The sequence below is a fragment of the Opisthocomus hoazin genome, chromosome 17, assembly GCF_030867145.1.
Source record: "Opisthocomus hoazin isolate bOpiHoa1 chromosome 17, bOpiHoa1.hap1, whole genome shotgun sequence".
NCBI classification, from domain to species: domain Eukaryota; kingdom Metazoa; phylum Chordata; class Aves; order Opisthocomiformes; family Opisthocomidae; genus Opisthocomus; species Opisthocomus hoazin.
In genome coordinates, this window is record NC_134430.1 from 8345790 (window position 1) to 8368426 (window position 22637).

Sequence of the window (22637 nt, forward strand, 5' to 3'; positions counted from 1 at the left end):
CACCGTGCCCACCATCTTCTAAGGCATTTTTCCCTACGATCAGAAAATATAAGCTAACAGTAAAATCTGAGAATACTCCGACATTTCAAATAATGAGAATTTGCTTCAACTTCTCTCTTTGTACAGAGCTGAGCAGAACTTTTTAATGTACCGCAGACAGAAAATCCGATTTTTATATGAAGCATGCACATCCAGTCTGGTCCAAAAAAATGGTATGGCACATACAAGCTTATATTTAACTTTTATCTTTATTTCCACAAAAGTATATTTAAGTCCACCTTTTGTCAGAAAAAGCTGAGGTAATCAATGCAGAAGCCATTTCCGCAATTATTCACTTTGTCCTTCACTAACCTATATGAACAAACTGTGTCTTGGGCTATTTATCTCAGAACAACGACAAAGAACATTTTCTAAGTATTCCAACACCGCTATTTCAGCTGGATTCATATTAACGGAAACCCCTCCAGGGAGTGGAGGACAGACCCCCTCAGAATGAAAATTTGGCTCTCATACACTGTCTGAGCAACTGTTCACTTCCGTATACACAAAAAATTTAGGCAAAGGACAACAAATGGAGCAACTGAGGTGTGGAAAAGCTGCTAACCATTCCGCTCACAGGCAAAAGGGAGAACAGAGAATCAGCAACTTTCTCTAACATGTGGGTCCTGTTTTGATTCCCGCCACATCCTTCCAGACCCCCAGCAGCACAGCGGAGAAGAGGAGGAGCCTAATCCCACTATAATGCTACTAAATACTGACTAGTGCTCATTTTCAAGGAAGCCACGGTACATTTCCTCAGCTGTAATTCAGCGTTCTTCCCACATTTCAGAGAAGGGAGGTTTTATTAAGTAGCATTTTCAATTACAACAGACATGAATCCAGGAGAAAGGCCTCTACTTGCATTCAGCTTTTAAAACACAGAACAGTGATTAGTGAGTACAAGTATTTTATACAAGAAATCAAGTCACTCAAGCCCTCTTCATTGTGAACAGGGTTGAGACTGAGAAGCTTCACAGAACGCTGAGAATGAGAAAAGGATCCAAAACAATGTTCAAGGCACACACAAACTGAATAAACAGGTGCTCTGAAGTCTATACTTTTGTTTTCCTCCCTTTACAACTCTACACTATGACATGGAGACAAAAGCCGGGGCGGGGGAGGGAGCTCTTCACCCAGTACTTTTCCTATATAAGGTTCCACAGTTTTGTTTTTGTTAAAAAAAAAGTAATTTATATTTTAATACCTGTTTCAGGATTCTCAGATCTGTGGTGCTGTTAACATTGCACTTAATTGGCATTATCCATTTTTAAAAAGAAATTAAAAGCAGCTCTGAACTTTGCTTCTGAGATGGAAGCACTGTCTCTGAACCAACAATGATTCCTGTCATTCTTGCTTTGCGTCTTTCAAGGCCTGAAGTCTTTCTAAAAGGGGTGGATGGGAGTAGTGCCACATTGAAAAGATCCAGTCAGAAACAGGGAATCCTAAATTATCTTTGTTTAGCTTGATCAAAGCAGAATATAGGTCTTTAGCTTTCCCAAGTTCCTTGGCAAATGCATCTGCTTGAAATTCAAATCGTCGGCTTAATACAGTCAAACAGAACGAGAGAACCTGTGGAGAGAAATATATTAAAATAAATTCAGCTATCTGCAAGTTCCTTACAGAACCAGTAAATACTACTATATCTTCCTTCCCACATCCCACACATCATGGTCGCTGTAGAATGATCCCATTAAGGTTTATCCGGGCCACACCTGAAACTGGGAGTCTTACCCAGCGTGGAGCACTGAGCCTACTTATTAACGCGAGATACCAGATAGAGCCCCTACAATCTTCTAACTCCCCACCCCCTGCCCCGTCAAAATAAAATAATTATTTAAATAGGATGATACTTCAGCATCTATGTCTTGAAAACAACTTACCTCATTGTAAGGTGAAAAAATGAACTGGAAAATAATCATCAAGCCTATCAGGGTAGGCTGGGTGTCATAGAAACCAAACGCAGCAAAGAGTTCTTTTCGACCGATTAACACAGCAAACAAGAAGAAGCAAAGGAAGGAATTCATCTAGAGAAAGGAAACAACATTCTTGACTGAGTTTTTCATCTAAGGCTAAAACATGGCCTATTCGTATCACAGATTTGCACAGAAATGCCACTGAAAAAAACAAAACAGATTACTTTAGAACTAATATACAAAAAGCAGTGAACAGCTTGCCTTTACCTGCTTTCTGTAAATGCATGCAGTGAAGAAACACTTATTTTATGTCAGTGTGCTAAAAAAAAATGTCAAAGTAGCGATGGAAGATGAAAAAGCAAGACGACAAGATAAGGGAGGAGGGAGGACAGGGTAGAATGCATCTCCTTGGAATTATGCATAGGCTCCATAAAGTTTAAACAAAATGTGTCTGTGCTGTGTCATACTTCTATTTCTGGAAACGATCTGTGCTTCCACCTAAGCCATGTCTCACTGTGTACAAGCACTGTGCTCACCTGGCGCTTCAGAGGCAAGAGGCAAGACCATGCCTTGCCATTTTTCCTTCTCAATCCATTCAAGTGTCTCTTTGGTCTTTTTAGAGTCATGTGGAAGGTGCTGGAATATTGCTTATTATTGAAGCACACAGGACAGAAAACAGAGGGATGGCTGTGACAGAAAACATCAACAGAAAAAGTAGAAGCCATCGCAGTAGAATTTGTGAAAATTTCTGGAAGGAAAATCTCCCTATGATGGCAAAGCAATAGTATCTAGAAAGTGGATCCAAAGACAAAAGTTACATGAGTCAGCAGTGGCAAAAGCACCATAACAGTTGCTAGTTAGTGGGGATCAACACTGATGTCAGAAGTCGGAAGGAAACTGCCTCAAAGCAGAAAGCAAGAAGGAAACTGAAGTATTCAGTTACATGGATAAGAAAAAGCCAGTGTGGAAATGGAAAGATAGATATTTTCTTAAACAGGAGCTTGACAGTGATGTTTACAGCCTGATAAGTTTGTGAATAGCCCTAGAAAAAGAACAGAGCGGCATTCCTGGAATGGTGCACATATCCCAAGAAAGACACGATGGAGTTACAGAAGGTGCACAGGAGGGCAGCTAAGAGAAACAAATGAGAAAAAGGCTGGGAACTTGGAGAAAAGAAGGGTGAGCAATACCTGGAACAAGACAGATCTACACCAAAGCGTACAGTAGGCTGCAGACGGTAATTTAACAGAAGGCACATAGCTGTGCCTTACAAATCAAAGAATTTGAAGCAGGATGTTTGGGGGAGGAATTCCCTTCTGTTGTGCAACGCCCAGAGCCATATGCACGAGTGAACAGCCCATCAGGCTCCTTTTCGTCAAAGGCAAGGTCGGGCAGTCTCTAGAGATCGCTTCAATGTTCACCCCCATTTGGGCATGCCCCAAGAACGGCACAATAAAGTCATTTACCACTAATCAATGCACAAGGTATGAGACTACAATAGAAATAAGAATGCTCTCCTGTGTCAGATTTCATAATCCTCGATCACATCCCTTCTCAGCCCTCCGAGGAACAAGACTGACTCTCAGATACATAGCTTTCTCAGAGATAATGATAAACACCTAAAAACAGGCAGGCTGGGAGACAGGATACATCCAGTCCTATTCCCAGCACAGGGATGGAAACAGACCTTCAGAGCAGGCTGGGAGTTTCAAAGAGACAAGGAAGAAGTGTTACACAGCAAGAAAAACATGTCCCAACTCCAGAAGGCTGCTGGGATGCATTAAAATGGCAGCAGCCGTGCTTTCTTAGATACTTTCCACCACCCAGGTGAAGTGAGGAGGGGACAGAAAGGCTAGTGCATGTTCACTGTAGATACAGCAGAGAAATAAAAACATAAGTATCTTTTGTGAATATACACTTACAAATCTGGAAGCAGGCATTTGGAAACAGCAATAATTACAGAATGCTCTAGGAAAACCACCCGTTTATCATAACTTACCTGGCTGATGATAATATTTTTGACAGTGTGACCTAGTTTCCAGTGACCCAGTTCATGACCAAGTACAGCCAGAACTTCTTCATTTTTACATCCTTGTTTCTTATTCTGAGGACACATATAATACAAAGCAGAAGTAGTATCAGGTACAACTGAACACATCTGAACAGATTTCTACATACTAGTTTATTTTTTCCTATGTCACTTAAGTGTCCCTAGATCAGGCCATTTGCTTCTACCAGCAGACACACACATAAAATTTCTTACTGAGCCTTTTTCAAGATAGTTACAAAAAAATTAAATTTTTAAGTTCAACAAGATTTCTACCATGAGGTGGTGCTCTCTTACTTCTATGTATGCAGACATGCCCACGCAAACCTGGAAGAGTACCGATTTGCCTTCCAAACTCTCTCCTGCCATCCCTTGATCTCATCCTGTTTCTTTACTCAAGAAGAGGCATGACATGGAAGCAGACATTCAGAGCCACAGACTTTCAACAGGGAACTGGGAGCAAAGTCCACTCCCTTCTACCTTCAACACTCAATGCGCAGACTCCCTCCTAAGGCGCTGCTGTTCCTTTAAAAATGGATGACAACATCCCTGTCCCCTGCAACAAATGCTACGACATGCATATGACATCTGTACCTTCAAAGGTACCTTAGCAAGTCAGAAGCAAGCACGTGGGCTTGTGTACTGAGAACATAGCTGAAGGACCTGTTGAAATGGAACAAACTATTCTCGTTATCACTAGAGAAGGCGTTCTGAATTTTTCAGTACAGGTGAGCTAAAAATCCGCTCCTCTCCTCACCCACTTCTGCAGTATGCCATACCAAACCGTGGACAAAGAGAATTCCACCACCAACACGGTTACAAGAAACAGAAGTGGGACGGAACAACAATCTATACATTGGCCTAACCCTAGGCTGCAGGAGGCCTTCTCAAACCTTCTCAGAATTACTCCCGCAGGCTCTTGAGAACGTATTCCATCGGTTTTAACCATCCCAACACTCTCCTGGAGCCACAAAAGCTGTTACAGCAGACTCCTGATGTGCAGCTGCACACCAAGAGAAAGGACAATGAAAGGCTGTCATCCTGTTCTTGACGAGGGCAGAGGAGGATGCACATGTGCAATCTGTATGTGGCACGCACATGCGTGTGTGCCTCTTGCACCAAAATCCTTGCGTGTAGTAAAAGGCGTACAAATGACACACTGGTAGGCAAAAGCATTTCCTGCAAAGAGAAGCTTCAGCGTGGCTGTCCCAAGAGAAGGAACACAAGCTAAAATCCTGAACAGGTCCCTTATTCAAACAATTACAGAGAAGATCTATTTTTCACATGCAGGGAACCAATGCTTTGCTAAAGCCCGTGCAGATTTCTGCAGTCTCTTTGGTGCTATCTGCACCACTCACACAGCTCCAGAAACTCCAATTAGCAGCTCAGGGATACTGTGGTGATGAAATCATTAGGTTTGGGGTTTTAGCATCTCATTCAGGACCTTTAAAATACATTCAGAAAACACAAGGGAATATCTCACCAAGAAGTTAATGTAAATAATGTGATGAAAAACAAAGATGAACTTACTTTGGTTTTAGACTTTGTCTCTTCATTCTCACCATCTTCTCCCTCTGCTGGCTCTTTGTTCAGTGCAGAATAATCTTCCAGAAGCGTGTCAAAGAGTACTATCCGCTTATTCTTGAAGAATCCGTAGAAATAAGCATTGCTATGAGAAGAACGCTTAGAACCTGATGGAGAAAATCTACATTAAAGACCATGAACTGAATAATCCCATGCACTGAAGACTACGCAATATTACACAGAACAGATTCTTCCAAAGGATTTCTCAAAGTCCCCAAATGAATGGTAGGCAAACTCAAGCAAATGAGTTTGCAGGCTGAAGCATACTTTAAAATGATTTAAGTATTGATGATCTCAGTTACTGACTCCAACAGAGAAATAATTTTTTTCATCTGTAACACTGAATCACTAAAAGCATAAGAATAGTCATGTGACTATCTAATATCCCAAAGAAAGGCAATTCCTATTGCAATTTCAGATTCAGAGTGGAAAGAGCATTCTGCATAGAACATGTGCTGCCCTCCTGGCAAAGGACTTGGGGCGAATACGCTTAGAATTCTTTCAATGTGCCAGCAAAGATGACTCGAAACAGGTAGGATGAAGATGTTAGAAATAGACATGAAGATGATGAAGAGATGAAATACAGATATCAGGCAGTCCCTCAAAATTATTTTGTTTGAAATAGGCATTTTTTACAGCTACTTTTATCTACATCAGGTGAATCATGCTCTGTTTCTACTATCAATATACTTTGGCACCACGAACTCATCCCTTTCCATGGAACATGGACTGTTTCAGTTGATTAAAAAGCTGTTTAGGTCAAAGCAGACGTTAAACTTTGCCCATTTTTGCCTATGGACAGGACCTGTTACAACATCAGGACTGAAAGAGGTCTCTATGAGAGAAGAGGTGGGTTGCTCTGTTTTTTGCAGCAAAATAGAAGATACTTCAACTTGAAGTTTGCCTTCGACTCTCACTATGAATCTATGAGCTGCATCAACTCCTTAGGGCACAAAATATCCATTGTTCTGTTGCAAGCCAACCCATGGTATAGTCACGGCAACTTTCAGCACCAAACCAAGACAGACCAATGGAGGAAGAGGCTGGTCAGAGCATGAAGCCTCAGCATCCAGTCCCTTCTCAGTGAACAAATCTGAACAGCCACAGGGTAGCAATTTTCCCTTTCATCTGTGTACCACAAAAAAACTTCATCCTCCACTAAATGTTGGTAGAGAACACTGTTACAGAATGAACCCTGAAATTAAAGGACTGGGTTGCACAAGCAGTGCAAGAAGTCAGTTCTGGAGTGGGAAGAGCCAAGACGGAGTGCAGAAAAACACTGGCAAAAAGATGTTCACACATCCAGTCCCCCATGTCAGAAGGGAATGGTGCTGGCTTAACACTCTTAAGGATGCCAGGAAAGAGCACGGGGGTTTGGCAGCCTGCCTCCGCTGCAGATCACTGCCACTGAACGCAGACATGCTGCAGAAGCTAATGCAGTAGTACACTATACTACACAGGAGCCAGAGTACCTACACTGGCTCACAGGACTTCCACCATGGTTAAAAGCTAGGGTAAAGCCACCAATGCACATGGGAAAAAACTCAGCTGTTTGGCAGGCCTCCGTACTGACTCTCGAGCTTGAAAAGCTTCAACCTCGCTAGGAAAGAGAGGAGTTTCTTGGGCCCCAAGTATACCAATGGTAGTAGTCCCTGGCTGGATGTGGCCAGCCCAAAGTTTTGAAAGCCACAGTTTGCAGGCTAGATAAAGCCTTCATCACCCTCTCTTAAGCAAAATTCTACCATTTCACCCCTTTATGCCATCTCATCCTGCTTTCACCAAGGCAATAAAAACAGAATCACAGAATCACACCTGTGATCTTCACAGGTGGGGCACAAAACCAAAATAAAATTTGGGAACGTCCCTGAAATCAAGTTCAAAAGGAAGCAAAGTAAGCAAGAGTGGACATGTCAAAGAGCAAAGTGCTCCACAAACATGGAAGTGGAGAGGAAGTGACATGGCAGCTGGCATGCTCTGTGCTATATTCCATGACCCAAGAAAAGAAGACGAGAAATTCATTACTAGAAAGTGAAAAAATCACAGCCTTGAGTAGAAGGTATGAGTCCATCCAGCCATACCATAAGAAATCGTCCATATGAACACTCTTAAGAAGGAATAGGCGGTTTTAACTTTCATAACTTTTTCAACTGTTTCATCAAGGACTTGGAGACAATTAATGCTAAACTGAGACTGGAAAATGTAAAAGAAATTTTTCCTTCTGGTTCAAAGTTCTAAGATTGGAATCTTGACTGCTGCTTCCATTTCTGACTGTACTGTGTATTTCCACTGCCCAGAGCTAAGCCAACGCTTCCAACGAGATGCTGAGTTAAGGCTGCACATTCAGCTCCACTTTTCTGACCTCGAGGCAATCAAAGGAAAATGGTACAGACATTGACAAGTATTACAATAGCTGAGGAATATAAGCAACTGCCCTACTACAGCATCCACAATCAAAGTCCACAAATTCAAAATTACAAAGTCTTTTTATTAAAAAAACCTCACCTTCAACAACATACACCTTAGTCAGTGGGAAGTCAATGCTCTTTGCCATTGTTTCAATTTGTTGCTTGAGCTCTCCCTCAGGAAGCGGAATGAATTTATCAAACAAAGGTGCAATATAGTCTGCATAGATTGTAACAAGCACCTGCAAACACATACAGATATTAAACACAAGGCATACAAATGTGTGTTCAGTACTAGAGGTGGAACATGAGTAAGTACAACAAGAGGACACAATTTCAGAAAAAACACTTGATAAAGCAGAGTCCTGTATGAAGTGTGATCTCTAGCAAGGTGCTCTGTGGGTCACCCATCTAGGGGGACAGCTGCTTTGACTGCTGACAGCCAGCAATTCAACAGCAAGATGGGGGTGGGTTAATCTACAGTCTACAGTCCTCAGCAGAATAGGTGTAAATGGTGTTTTTGCTCTGAGGGCCAAACCGCAGAAGGCCAAGCCACTACAACGGCCGGGAGCAATGGTCTTATCAGTGACGGGCTGTCACTGTCACTGGAAGGCTCTGAAGTCTCTTGTCACGAGCAGCAGGGTCCACTGAACCAGGAGACAGTCCTGCTTCTTCAAATTCCTGCTAACCTGCAAAGCCACGGTCTAAAACAGGCATGAAATTTCACATCCCTCATTTCACATTCCCCTTCTCCCAGCTGTATGCAGGGCTAAGGAACTGCCTGACGTCTCCGGTCCCCAAGGATTAACAGCCATGTCCCAAAAATCACTACAATGCACCCACATCTCATCAAACCGGCAGCAGATGCAGCCCAGCCCAGATGAGAAAGCCAGGACCGGAATAACACTGTGATGGGAAGCAAAGCTGAACTCCCTTCCCTCACCCTCTGGACCTTCACAAAGTGATTTTTATTAGTTTTAAAGAAAAGGACTGGAGAAAATTTTAATTCTGGTTAGCAAAAAAGGAACAGGACATGAGAGACAAACGGACATCAACATTTACTTCTTCCTGACTGTTTTTTTCCACTGAAAACAAGTACCTTGACTTTTGAAAGTATCTGCACTGTTGAAAAAGTTCAGTGAAACCTAAAACTAGGGAAACTGACTTTTCCAACGTCGTAGCAAGTGAGGGCATCAATATGAAACACTGCTAGAAAATAAGTTATTTTCGTTACTGTAACTGTTAAGAGAAGGGTTTAAAGCTCTGCAGATGTTTTGCAGCAAGTGTAGGAGGGTATTTCACAGAGCAGAGATCAGCTGTCTGTTTGAGTCCAGACAAGTGTCTCATACCATGTGGCGTGTGTGGACTAATTTTAAGTTTTTAATCTCTGTTCTTTGTGTAATCCCTTGATATCAGCAGGCACAACAGACTGGTGAAAGGATGCAACTCTTAACTATGATTACAGAGTTATGGAATGTGGTTACAACTGGAATTTTTCCCTAAACATCTCTTTTGTATGTCAAAGACTGCTCAAACCCACACATTAAGGCCTCAAACCAAGATCAACACCCTCTAAAGCTGCAGTGACACTGCAAGACACCTGAAAAGCACCAATTGTCTTAACTGGGCATGCACTTAATCCTCAGGAGAAAAATGAGAAGAGAAGGGGGGGGGGAGCGGAAAAGAGTGAGTCTTGCTACATTATCTTTCAGCACTGAATTCTGTAGCTCTGACAGGACATATTTTATTTTCTGGCATTTGTTGTGTAAAAGATAGGCCAGCCCCTGTTTTACCAGTTTCTAAAGTACCTGTAAAATCTCAGGGAAAAAAAAAAAATCTACATAGACAGCTCAACGGGAAGGGGCAGGCAAAGCAAAAATAAAATACTGGTTTGTGATAGGAAAGTGACAGAGAAAGAAATGTCGTATCAGCTGAGTATGTTCTGGTTCTCACCTTGAATTTTACTATTAGGTACTACTCACCTTCATCTTTTCTTGCTACTAAACTTGCTTGATAAAGACTATAAAATGAACATTCAGAGAGTTTCTCATATGAGATCACATAACATTTTTTACAATATATATTTTAAAGATGGCAAGAATAATAGCAGTCAGTGACTGGTATAAAGGAAGCTAAGGAAAAAATTTCTCGCTTTCAGCGTACAAATGAGGGCAGGCCATTTCAAAAAATCCTGTATCTTCTTTCAATCCTGAAACTACCAGCTCTTAAAATTTCAGCATAATACTTCTACAAAAAAGCAAGTCTTTAAAGCCTTTAAAACTAAGGACTTAAAATGTGAACTGGGTATCTCATGAGGAACTATTTTTCCCCAATTTTGCAAATAATAAGGCAACACGAGTAATCTGTAAGTATGGACTGTTTCACTCAGGTTGACAGAGCAGTAGCTCAAATGCTGAATTACGATTTAAGAGTATACTGCTGATCAAAGCTTGAAAGCACATTTCTTTAAGAAGTGCTGATTAGTCTGCACAAATCTTGCTGTACCTGTCATTTCAATACACATTAATTTACCTTTTTGAGACCTAACACTAAGATTTCTCAGACTGCATTCAGAAATAAAAAAAGGGAAGATGTGAGAGCATAAGGACACCTGGACTCAGAAAGCAGGAGCCAGCACAAGAAAACAACAGGAAACACTGTGTAATTACGCCAACAAACAAACAAAAAAAGCTGGAAAGAACTCAAAGTAGTAACTGTAAGCTAGACTTACCACCTACATGGGGATTAGACAACTAATATGAGTTATTATTCCTGAACAAGTACACTGAGAGCAAGACACGTTGTTAAAGTTTGTAGACACTGAAATTCCCAGGAGGTTTCTCTCCATTTCCTTTCAGTTATGTTTTTAAACCTCAGCACACTGTGAGCCATGCAGGTAAGCTAGCATTTGGAAGAAACCCAAACATATTCTCATACTCACCAAGGAAACAACTAATGTGAAGAGCCAGGCGTAGATGAAGAAGTAGTCTCCCCCTATTTTAATAATGTAAAGCAGAAGGGATGTCACTGGCAACAGAATACACTGAGTCACGACAAACTTCTTGATAGCATCCTTAAAAAAAAATCCCAGTGTCTGTAAAGAAAGGACATTAGTGATATTTTCAATGTAAATATTGATGTGCCACAGTGGTTAATGAACTGATCCCTTCAGTGGATGCACAGAAACAAAATAAGACAAATTGCAAACCAGCAATATCAATGTGGTAAGGAAATCAGTCAGTTAAGAAAAGGTGGAAGAACTTTTTCACCTCCTCTCCTGGTAGCTGTGGCTCTTTACACCCACACAGACTCCAAGCAGATGCACTCTTCCTTAGCAAGATCTGACCCAAACCCTTATTTTGCGTTGCACATACATCATTCACTAAAGGAGGAATCTGTCTCTTACTTCCTTTACCAGTCTATACCCTAGGCATTATGGCATTTTTAAAGAACAGAAAAACTCTTAAAGAAACAGAGCTACTATAATATATTTTGTCTTTGAACAGTTGCCTCCACTCGTCATAACTTTCAGTCACCACTGAGCTGACTGTCTTAACTGGAAATACATAGACGTCCTATTAAAAATTTGTAGATACATATTAGGCATTTTACTTCAGGCTTCCCCTGACATGCAGTTACTACTCATATAGCAGTCTCAGGTTTTAAAATTAGTGTAACTTTAACAGAAGCAATAGAAATTTCAAAGACCTCTACCTGAACGAATCTGATCTAGTGACTCTGCAACACGATTAGACACCCAGCTAGCTCTTTCAGGAATTGTTACTTCAGTACTTACAGCTATCTGCAAGGCACAGAAGTGAGGGGGTTATTATGTAAAGATCCTTCCCAACAAGGTTGTATTAAAAAGCCCATACTACGTTAAAGATATGGAACTCGTCTGGAAAGAAAAAAAATACCGGTGAGACAGATTTAAATAAAAACTGAGTATTTGGGGCAAGAATTTGGATAGATGCCTCAGACTTCCATGACTATCTGAAACACAAATCAGACATAAACCCACAATTTCAGACTATTCTTTATGTAGACATGTTTGCTCTGGTCCCTCAGCGAGCACCCTGGCTGTCTGTCCTTGCTAAGCGCCCATTAGTATCAGCAGTAACACAGCCACACGGACACGTGCCCACACAGATGGAGCACTCCAGAAGACACTGCTCCTTGCCTGCCTTTAATATTCCCAGGTAGTGTGGGCTGCCGTTTCCAGCAAAACAGCTCTGTAACTAGAAAAGCAAGACTTGTGACTCTCATTCACACCAAGCAGTGAAAAGCATTTTTCCTGAAAATGGTGTGGGGAAGCATGAAAGAAACTCTGGGTCATCCTGGACAACGGAAAAGTTGTTTCCATTTAATCAAGACTCTTAAAATGGTACAAGCCAGGAGAGAGAAAACAAAATACGCAACAGTGTGTTCCTCCTTTATTACTTCCTCAGCTCGGCCAGAAAAAGGCCTGATAGACAGCTTTTTCATTTTTCAACTTAGCAACAGCTGAAGAAACAGTCACTTCATACAACCTAGAATAACTCTTAACAGAAGCATGCTGTCAGCACAGTTTCCACAGGGCTTTCTGAAACATGTCAGCTACAATCCACTCAGCTCCAGTTTTCATTTTAACTCTTTCTTTACTTCCAGCTCCACAATCTAGGATGAGCAGAGCTGTGAAACTGCATGGTGTTTTTTGTCTTTGGCCCACCTCTTTCCTGCTTTCTAAGGCAGACTTGACTTCAAGAGAAATTCTCATTTTCAGCAAGTCACTCCCATGGAAGAAAGAGTCTATCTGAAGATCATTTGAGAATCACTGCTAGAAATTCCAAAGTCTGGTCTGGTACCAGGTGTGAATTTCGCTCATTCACTAAAGGACCTTGCCCACCAGTCCAAAATGAAAGATGGAGATTTGACTGTGTTCCTAAGACTTTTGGTACCTCAAACTGGATTGGAGTTGGACTCAGCCTTCAGTTCTTGGCATGAGAACCAGTGTGGTGAAAAAAAACCTTGTAAAAGACATCATACAAGTAGCTCAATCAAGCACTTGACAACACCCACAGGTGTCAGTACCAAGTCGTCCTTTTCTCATTTGATCAGGCACAATGCTTGCCCTGACAACACTGAAGCACCCAGAGAGCACAGAAAATGTTGGGAGGATATAGCCAGAATCCTTCTTACTCTCCCTAAAGCATATGAAAGGAACCACATGGATTCTGCAAGCTCTCAAGACAGTTTTAAAGAAGCCCAAGCTGCTCAGTTCAGTGTTTGACCCTCTGCTTCTTCTACACAGAGATAGGGCCTGACCAAGGCCTGATGAAGTAAAGCTCTCCATCCACCAGCTAGCCTGTCAGTTTGCTCTAAGCCTAGTGCCCTATAAGCCCCAATACCGACAGTCTTTGGACTTGTGTGTCCTGGACATAAAGGGCTTGCAGATCTGGCACCAAGACAGAACTTACTCCTCACTAAGGCAGGAGAGACAATCAAGGTGCAGGCCTGATGCAACTACTCAGGATTGACATGACAGACAACAGTGAAAGACGGCTTCTGATGTATTTAAGGATTCTGAATGTCCTAATCAACTTGGAACAGAACGTGCTGTCGACAACACTTTGGACTGGGTCCAAAAGCAGAAAGCAAGTCTCATGCTCTGGCATGAAACAGCTAATGGTGTGTCCCAGAGTGAGGTTCCTCTCCCACAACAAAAATCTGATCCTATGAGAAACTGACACTGACACAGGTTGAACGAAGTTGGTGAGAGAAATTAAGAAAGCCAGGACTGATACTAAGTGAGTACCTAATAGAAGTACGAATGAAAGGCTGAATTCTCTAACTTAGTAAAGGCTGACAGAAAAAACCAATAAGCAAAACAAAATTAGGAGGAAAGTAATTTCTCAGTTTTGTTTCATCTGTTCAGTGTCCACGAATCAGAACTGCCCCTGTCAACCAGTGATCCAGACTTCTCAGGAAGGGCGTACGAAGGACAAAGAACAGTCCATCCAAAAATGAACAGCTGAGGTACGAAATGTTCTCTGTTCCGCTGCTAGAATACATTCTTCTCTTTGCTCAGAGGCACGGGCTCACGTAGAGACATTCTGGTGCGCCATGGGTACTTCTGCAAGAGTCACAAGCTGTCACTGCTTTTATTTTTATGCAGCACGAGTAGCAATGTTCCTAAAACCAATGATCTTTGGCACAGATATGGACATACCAGTCCACCTGACCAACCAGACCTACTGAAGACGTTAGGTCAGCGTAAGTGCTATCTGCAGTACCTGTTGATTGAAGCCATGTTTCTCCTCTATGACAAATGTGTTATATAAACTCCATGGGAGGCCGGTCACTGCACTGAAGAGTGTTGCAAGCAGCAGAAATACCAATGACTGAACAATCTAACAAAAAAAAAAAAAAAAGGAAATTAAAAAAATTAAAAACATCTGATATTTACTGACCTGTACTAACTTTTATATTCTGGGTGTTAAGAATGGATTTTATGTCAGTGGTTTAACTGAAACTGCTTAGAAGATGAAACTAGATAAATTCACAGAACTAACACGTTCGTGATGATTAGTTTACTGATCACTGGAATAGCTTACTATGTAAAAGAATGAAAATAATATACTGAAGAATCAGATTTAAATAAAAACTAAGGATTTGGGATAAGAATTTGGATACCTCATCCATGGCACAAAGACAACACAAGCAGCAGTCTCAAACTTCTTACCCCGTTACTGTGCACGTAGGACTAGCAAAGAGACAGCACCCAAACAAAGAACACCCAAAACCCAACCCAGCACCTCGCTTGACTCAAGCAGCTTTGAGACTTGTATGTTTTTAACATACAGGGTTATTTTAATTGGTAAGCTAATTTAAAAGTCACATACTGTTATCAGTTCTCAGACTCAGCCAGTCAGTGTGTTCACCAGAAAATATCTGTTATTTTTACTATATTGTACCTGTAGCTAAATCCCACTTTAAGTAAATGCAAGCTCAAAAATAAAAATTATTATAATAGTATAGCTCATGGTTCAAACGTTTTCATTAAAAGTTAAAGACTGCTTACCTCATATTCTGGTCCAAAACCAGCACGACCAGAGATCTGACCAGACAGGTTCCAGAGAAAAGGAATTCCTCCACAGAGAAGAATCATCTGGAAAACAGAAACGCATACCACAAAGGCAATATGAAACCAGTCGTCATCTTATTCTACCAAAACTTCATCATAAGGACCTTTTAAGAGTGAATGAGAAAAGTTTTATAATTAGGCTTTTCATCCCCCGCTGATCTTAGCAGTGCATAAAGAAAGCCTGGAGTATTTGGCAATGGTTCATTTTCACTTTACAGAAGTAGAGATCAGGTCAAGCTTCGTTTTTTTTCCCCCTAGGAAATACTCGCATATTTCCAAGCCCATTTACTGCAGACTTTGCTGCTATATTGGCTCCCGACATAAGGTGTGTTTTTGAGCAGACCTTAGAACTCCTTCGCCCTGTGGCTGTATAAGGCACCATCTCTAGGAGGTGTATGCAAGCAGCAGCCTGACTGCAGCGGGACGGTCTCACCTGCACTCCTTACCCCGAGAAAGGCACTCAAAACACAGCCATCATTTCACTTTTGGTATTAGTGCTGCTTCAGCCACTTTAAGACAGCTTCATTCTCCCCTCCTTGTGCCTGCCTAGCAGTGCCTCCTGCCCCACAGGAGGAACAGGGCCTGGCGGAGCCACTGAAGCCAGCGCTAATGGCAGTTCGAGGGGACTGGTCATGTTTGCTAAACAGCCTGACTTCCAAATGTCTCACATTTACTCTCTTAGCAAGTGGTACATCACTGCATGTATAAAAAGCGGCTTTCAAGCAGGCAGCCTTTCAGTATGGACAGTTCCAGGTTTTTATTTCTTTATTTTTAAAGGGCGTACTGTTATAACTCTTAGGGTGCATTTAAGTGTCAGCAGGGGATAGGAAGGACCAAAGCAAGCTTGTTTCTCCTTTGCAGACTACCTGTAAGCTGCAGAGCTGGAAATCCCAGAAGTACCAACCCCTGAACCAAGACAGCTATACGGTGATGCTGATACTACTTATTAGTTACAAAGAAACCCACATAAGTAGTGGCTGAAATAAAGCATACTAGAAATTCTAACACAGCATCTCCCCTTCAATTAACTTGCTACGTTAATGATTCATACTTCCACCTCCTAAAAGCAAAATGTTGCAAAACTGTCAACCAATTTCACCAACTTTGGCCACGACAGCCTCATTCCACTTCAGGCAGTTCCCAAAGCCAATAAAAGACGCAGTGTACAGTCTAAGTAAGTGGCAAACACAGACAGTAGAGGCCACACCATTTTAGCTCTGCTGGAATCTGATAATCCCAGGACAGACTCTGAGAAACAGAAAGACAGAGCTCAGCATCATGGAAAGGAGCAGTAACTCGCCATCACACATTATGTAGAGAAGAAGCTGCACATCAGGGACATCAGCGTGACTGTAGAATAAAATCACAGAGTCATTTAGGTTGGACAAGACCTCTAAGATCATCAAGTCCAACAGTCCTAACACTGCCAAGTCCACCACTAAACCATGTCCTCAAGTGCCGTATCTGCACGGTTTTTGAACGCCTCCAGGGATGGTGACTCCCTCACTGCCCTGGGCAGCCTGTTCCAATGCCTGACCACTCCTTCCGTAAAGAAATTTTTCCTAGTATCTGATCTCAACCTTCCCTGAGGCAATTTCCTCCCATCCTGTCACTGGTTACCTCGAGAAAAGACCTACACCTGCCTCACTACAACCAACTTTCACGCAGTTATAGAGAGCAATAAGGTCTCCCCTCGGCCTACCCCAGAATAAACAATGCCAGTTGCCTCAGCTGCTCCTCATAAGACTTGTTCTCCAGACCCCTCACCAGCCTCGCTGCCCTTCTCTGGACATGCTCCAGCCCCTCAATGTCCTTCCTGTAGTGAGGGGCCCAGAACTGAACATAGTGCTCCAGGTGCGGCCTCACCAGTGCTGAGTACAGGAGCACGATCACTTCCCTGCTCCTGCTGGCCACACTATTGCTGATCCAAGCCAGGATGCCGTTGGCCTTCTTGGCCACCTGGGCACACTGCTGGCTTGTGTTCAGCCGGCTGTCGACCAACACCCCCAGGTCCTTTTCCACTGGACAGCTCTCCAGCCACTCTTCCCCAAGCCTGTAGCACTGCATGGGGTTGTTGTGACCGAAGTGCAGGACCCGGCATTTGGCCTTGTTGAAACTCATACAGGTGGGCTCGGGAACGAAGAATCTATGAAGAAGCTGTCTGAATGGCCTTGGTTACAACCAGAACATTGCTGCAGCCTTCAGATCAGAGGTATTTTACCTACTAGGAAATATGCTGCAGCCATGGCAGCGTAAGGATATGTAGGACAAGGTTTGTGTATTACATCTTTTTTTTTTATTGGGTTGATCACAGTAAGTGGAGCAAGCAACGAGGTTTTTTTGAAACATGAGCTCTTCTTCAAGTCTGAAGTGAAACCAGCGGACTTCAGTACAACTGAGAACAAGTTCTCAAAATCTAAGAAGGTGCGTATCAAGTTGAGAGGTTAGCAGCAGCAGGCAGGAGATTCGAGTGAGCTGGACACCCAGTGTCTCTGCTAAGTCCGTGGTACACAGCTGGAAGTTCTCCATGTTTCACAAGCTATCACCTCAAAAAAATAATCATTTTAGTTCTCTATCCCTACTATTTGGACTACTCCAAAGGTAACGACCACTTTGTCACTCAAAGTGCTCCAGCTGCTGACTCATTCTGGTCTGAACTTTACTCCAAGCTTGTATTACCTTTTCAGTGTATAGCTGACATTGCTGACCAGAAGCAGCTTTACATACCTCCCAGACTGTCTCTTATCTTAGACCAGTTAGTGCAGCTGGGAAAGTGCTATTACCAAGATTTTTTTCTGATCTTTATAACATACCAAAAAAAGGTACCATAAGGATGTTTTCCAACACTCCATTTTCCAAGAAAACCTCTTGTCCGGCTACTGATGAGCAGCGTATTTCAGCAGTAAATGAGAACATGTTTCTTTCAAGACTGTCTGTATATCACACATGTAAATACTTTGCTTAAATCAATGGCTCTGTTTTTTCATATGTGCGAACACTACTTGCCCATTGTAATTGCTCTCACACTTAAGAAGCATCCGTGGGTACTCACAGGCTTTTCTTTCTACCTTCCACTCAAATTTTATCTAAAAATGAAAGTAGTTGCATCCCTCCAAACACAGAAAAAGGTGTGTATTTGTAACAATTTAAAATAATTGTAATGTTGCTTAATTATTTGGCAGTGAAAACCATAACAGGTTAGTTGTGCCACTAAAACATAATAATATAATATACGTTGTAGTTGTGCAGTACGACTCAGCACTGCACAAAGAAATTAAGTGCTGTCTGAATAAGTCCTTCTTTTTATATGGCAAATACAGCCACAAACAAGAAACACAGAAACCTAGGCCTTCCAAATTTCAGTCTCTGACGTAAGACACCAGAATGCCAACAGCGCAGCTACACAGGATCACTACGAATCAAAGTATTTCACAGATTAAGTACATGAAAAACATCGTATGAATGCTAAAGCAGCTCAGGTACTTACAGTGCCCTCAACCTCTGAATACAGGCCTGACCAAAAGCTGAAAGTACTTTTGTCCAGCTGATACAGACGAGATTTTTCAAATGTCTCTGAATCCATGATCTGTCCTAATTCCCGAGGAACATGTGTTGTCGTTCTGTACACCCGTCTCTGAAAAATTGAAAAAGAAATGTGAAGTCTACACACACTACTTTTAAGGAAAGAAGTAAGTTTTAAAAGTAACACATAACATGATCCCATGGGCCATCACAGAAAGTTTAAAAAAAAAAAACCAACAAACCCCAGAAAATAGCAAACATTCCTAAATTCCTGTTTTCTATCAAATTCCAAATATAAAACTGAAGTATAATTATTACATCATAACCAGAAACTGAGTTACCCACTTATTATTTCCGATATAGTTACTGTATAAAGATCACACAAACTCACTTTCCCACAGGATATGACCTACTGCATCACAGAAACGACTAAGGGGAGTTTGCAACTAAACACCAGATCCTCCCATGCAAACCACGCTCCTTCACCAGAAAACATATCTGTGATGTGGCTGCAGAAACAAGGAGCTATTTCATTTCCGGTACAGAACTCGCCACTTTAAAATTTTTACAGACTAAAAGCCCTTCTTCCATCCACTGCCTTGTTTCAGTGTATTTATCCCTTCTCAAAGCGAAAGCTCCTGCCCCTTGTCACTCCAGAACAGGTTCCTACTCGGAGCGGAGTGCCGGGCTGCAGCCCTGCAGGCGTGTGGCCCATCTGATGGCTCACAAGAGCGGGCAGCACGGTCCCCGGCCGTGCCGGGCTCACAAGAGCGGGCAGCGCTGTCCCCGGCCGTGCCGGGCTCACAAGAGCGGGCAGCGCTGTCGCCGGCCGTGCTGGCTCGCCGCTGGCACGCAGCTGTCCTTCCACAGCAGCCTGCATGGTGGTACGTGTTTGTGCTTGCTCTGTGCTCGTGGCCGGAGCAGCGCTGGTAACCCTCCAGCGCTCTGGCTGCTGCGTCAAGGCCTTCCGCCCGCCGTCTGGGCGAGCGGGCCGCGTGGGCAGGAGGCTGGCAGCGGCGCGGCCGCCCCGAGCTGCCAGAGGGATATTCCACGCTGCGCGACGCGACACGCAGCAGCCGGAGCTGAAGCGGAGGAAGAAGCCAGGTGGGGGGCGAAGGGCCCGGCTGCTCCTTGGGGGCCGGCCAGGCGCCGGCCTGCTCGGGGCAGGGGCTCGGCGAGCGCCCTGGCCGCTCCGGTGGGGCTCCCCTCTCTGCCCTTCCCTTACGGCCACCCGCGACCCCCCTCGGGTTCGCCCTCCCAGGGCTCCCACCCGTGCGGGGAGCGGCGGGTCCCGCGGCCGGCCTGCTCCGCTCCTAAGGACCCCCCTCCCCCCCATCCCCCGGTGAACGCGCGGGGGCAGCGCCGGGTCCCCCCGCGGGCCCGCAGCCCGGCGCCCAGGGGGGCAGGACCCCGCCGAGGGCTTTGCCCCCCCGCTCCGGGCCCCGCGGCGGCGCGCACGGGCGGGCACGGCCCTGCCGCGGCCCCCCCCCCCACCCCGGCAGGCGACAGAGCAGGCCGGCCCCGGCCCCGCCGCCCCGCCGCCGCCGAGCCCCGCCGACCTGCCGGTGCGCCAGGAAGGCCTCCCACAGGTACACGGCCCAGGAGAAGAGCAGCACGGCGCCGAAGATGCGCTGCTCGGCCGGCACCGCCGCCCACAGCTCGCCGGGCGCCGCCATCTCCCCGCGCGCGCCCGCGCTTCCTGCCGCCGCCCCGCCCTGCGGCGCCGCCTGGCGGCCGGAGGAGCGACGGGAGGAGGGGCCAGGTGAGGAGGGGCCAGGCGGGGCGGGGCCAGGCGGGGCGGGGCGGGCACCCCGCGGGAGGAGGCGCGGTGAGGCGAGGCGCGGTGGGGCGACCGCCGCGGCCGAGGCCCCCGCCAGAAGGCCGCTGGCCTGGGCCTTGGCTGACACGGGAAGGCAGCGGGCGGGGGGGGCCCGGCCGGGAGCCGCCCCAAGGGCCCCGCTGCTCCCGCAGAGATGCCGGGCCCGGCCCCGCTCAGCCGGCGCGGTGCGGGATGCCCTGGCCCCGTCAGTGCCCCGCAGCGTGGCGAAGCCTCGCTGGAAGCTGCGGCGTGGTTCGCGCTGAAGCAGAACAAAGCGAGGGACAGCCCGGCCCTGGAGGTAGCGACCGTGCTGCCTGAGGCTGGGAGCCGTCTGCGGAGGATGAAGGACACCCCCGGACAGCCCCTGAGGGCCACGCAGCATCACCTGGCACAGCGTCCTGGCGTCCTCGGGGGGGGGTCCTGGCGTCCTCGGGGGGTCAGTGACTCACCACGACGGACTCCAGGGACAGCTGGACAGCAGCAGGAGTGCTGCAGAAATACGGCAGCTTTGCAAAGTTTGGCTACGATTAGCAATCGGTACCGTGGGTGTCGGTGAGAAGTCGAATCGTGTTGTACCCGACCACGTGGAGGGTGAAGGAACCCTGTGTAAAGCCACGTCCAGGTGCCCCAGTGTGGCTGGGTGACCTCATGCACAGGGATGAGCATTTACCCTTGTCATTCTGTGCTCCCCCTCAGTGGGTGCCGGCCAGCTGCAAATCCTCGTTAACACCGAGCTGTGGTGCAGAGCAAGCTGTGGTGCAGAGCAAGCCGTGGTTTCCCTGCTCTGCAGAGCGAGACTCCAGGCCCACTCAGCAACCCAACCGTAGCTGTGACCACAACAAATTTTAACGTTTCTTCTGGAGGCTGGCCAGGGCAGCAAGGCCAGGGCAGAGGATGTCGAGGGGCAGAGCACAGACAAGTTGTGATCCCTCCAAAAGGAAAGGCCCCGTAGGAGTCCTGTCCTAGCTCTGCAGCCATTGTGGCACCCCAGTTTGACTCAGTGAAGGGGGACCACATGGGTACAGGGACAGTGGTAGGCCAGGCCCCGCTCAGTGACGTGCAGAACAGGCAGGAGAAAGTTTGTCTCCACCTGACTCCAACCACGAGGACACGGCTTGACCAAAGTGGAGGAGGACACTGAGAAGACTTTTTTATGGGCCTTCACATGCACTAGATCTCCTGAATCACTGAGTGAACATTGACAGTGCCCGCCACCAGGCCCAGCTCATGGAGAACCAGCCCATCACCTCCTGCCAGAGAGGCAGAGGAGTGGCTTGGGAGCAGTGGAGAAGAGTTGGTTGGACAAGGGCAAACTTAATACAATTCCCACGTGACTCTGGTCAGCTAGGTCCATGCACTCCTCACCTTGCCCAAGCACTTTCCAGCAGCATGTAGGGAACCTCGCACAGTGGAGCCAAAGCCAAACTCCCGTGGTTTCCCCATGGGGGTAGCTGTTCTCCCTCCCCATCAGATGTCTTTGCTACAAGGCAAAGTACATACTGGCACTATGCTCTAAGTGGAGCAAGTTGTGAATCAGCTGTCCGAGACGCTCCAACCTGGGACCACCTCGGTCTGGTCAGGAGGGATCATGTTGCCTAGCGCGGAGCGAGGTCACTCTGATCGCCTTCACCGTGGTCCCGTAGTCTGTGCTCAGGGCAGTACTGGGTACCGGTTCTGCAGGGTGCAGAGGTGTCCCTGCTTGGGCAGGAAGACTGTGACAGCCCCCACCCCTGCACAACAGGAGCAGCACATTGTTGGGTGCAGACTTGACCCAGAAAGTGATGACCAAGGATGCTCTCGAACGTGCAGTAAACTTCCATTGAGAGCTGTTAGGACACACATGGGAGGGATCCTGAGCTCAGCCACAGGGGCGAGGGAGAGGATCTCAAGAGGTCTCTTCCAACCTAAAAGATTCTGTGACCACAGGGAGCCCGTTCTCACAGGTCTGGTAAGTGAACTCCAGGGAGAAAGGGTGCCTTACTGCCTTCTGCATCAGCTCCAAATCCATCAGCATAGTGTTAACCAGACCACCAAGGAAAGCATAGTTGGAATTGCACTTCTGGGCCTGGCATCAGGGCACAGGCATCAATCAGGTTAATTAATCAGGTTTTCTCACAGTCCCAAAGATTCATCAGTTGACCAGGTATAACCTTGGCAAGCCAAAGCAAATCGGCTGGGGAAAAGCGGG

General features: G+C 45.5%; 1 protein-coding gene across 1 annotated transcript; it reads right to left on the bottom strand.

The window, feature by feature from the left end:
* Nucleotides 1-229: 229 nt before the first annotated feature.
* Nucleotides 230-20330, bottom strand: ZMPSTE24 (zinc metallopeptidase STE24). The gene is made up of 10 exons (XM_075438009.1): nt 20190-20330; nt 18596-18742; nt 15046-15132; nt 14258-14374; nt 10927-11079; nt 8086-8227; nt 5530-5690; nt 3952-4056; nt 1920-2063; nt 230-1608 (listed from the first exon to the last, which is right to left on the bottom strand). The coding sequence occupies exons 1-10, from the start codon at nt 20304-20306 to the stop codon at nt 1384-1386; spliced, it is 1398 nt and encodes a 465-aa protein (XP_075294124.1). The 5' UTR covers nt 20307-20330; the 3' UTR covers nt 230-1383.
* Between the last annotated feature and the right edge of the window lie 2307 nt (nt 20331-22637).

Excerpts from the sequence above, each read along its gene's own strand:
- ZMPSTE24 (XM_075438009.1), bottom strand. The coding sequence starts at position 20,306 with ATGGCGGCGCCCGGCGAGCTGTGGGCGGCGGTGCCGGCCGAGCAGCGC. Across the intron at positions 15,133-18,595 it reads ATTCAGAGGTTGAGGGCACT|ATGATTCTTCTCTGTGGAGG; the intron begins GTAAGTACCTGA and ends TCTGTTTTCCAG. Across the intron at positions 2,064-3,951 it reads AAAATATTATCATCAGCCAG|ATGAATTCCTTCCTTTGCTT; the intron begins GTAAGTTATGAT and ends TCCTTTCTCTAG.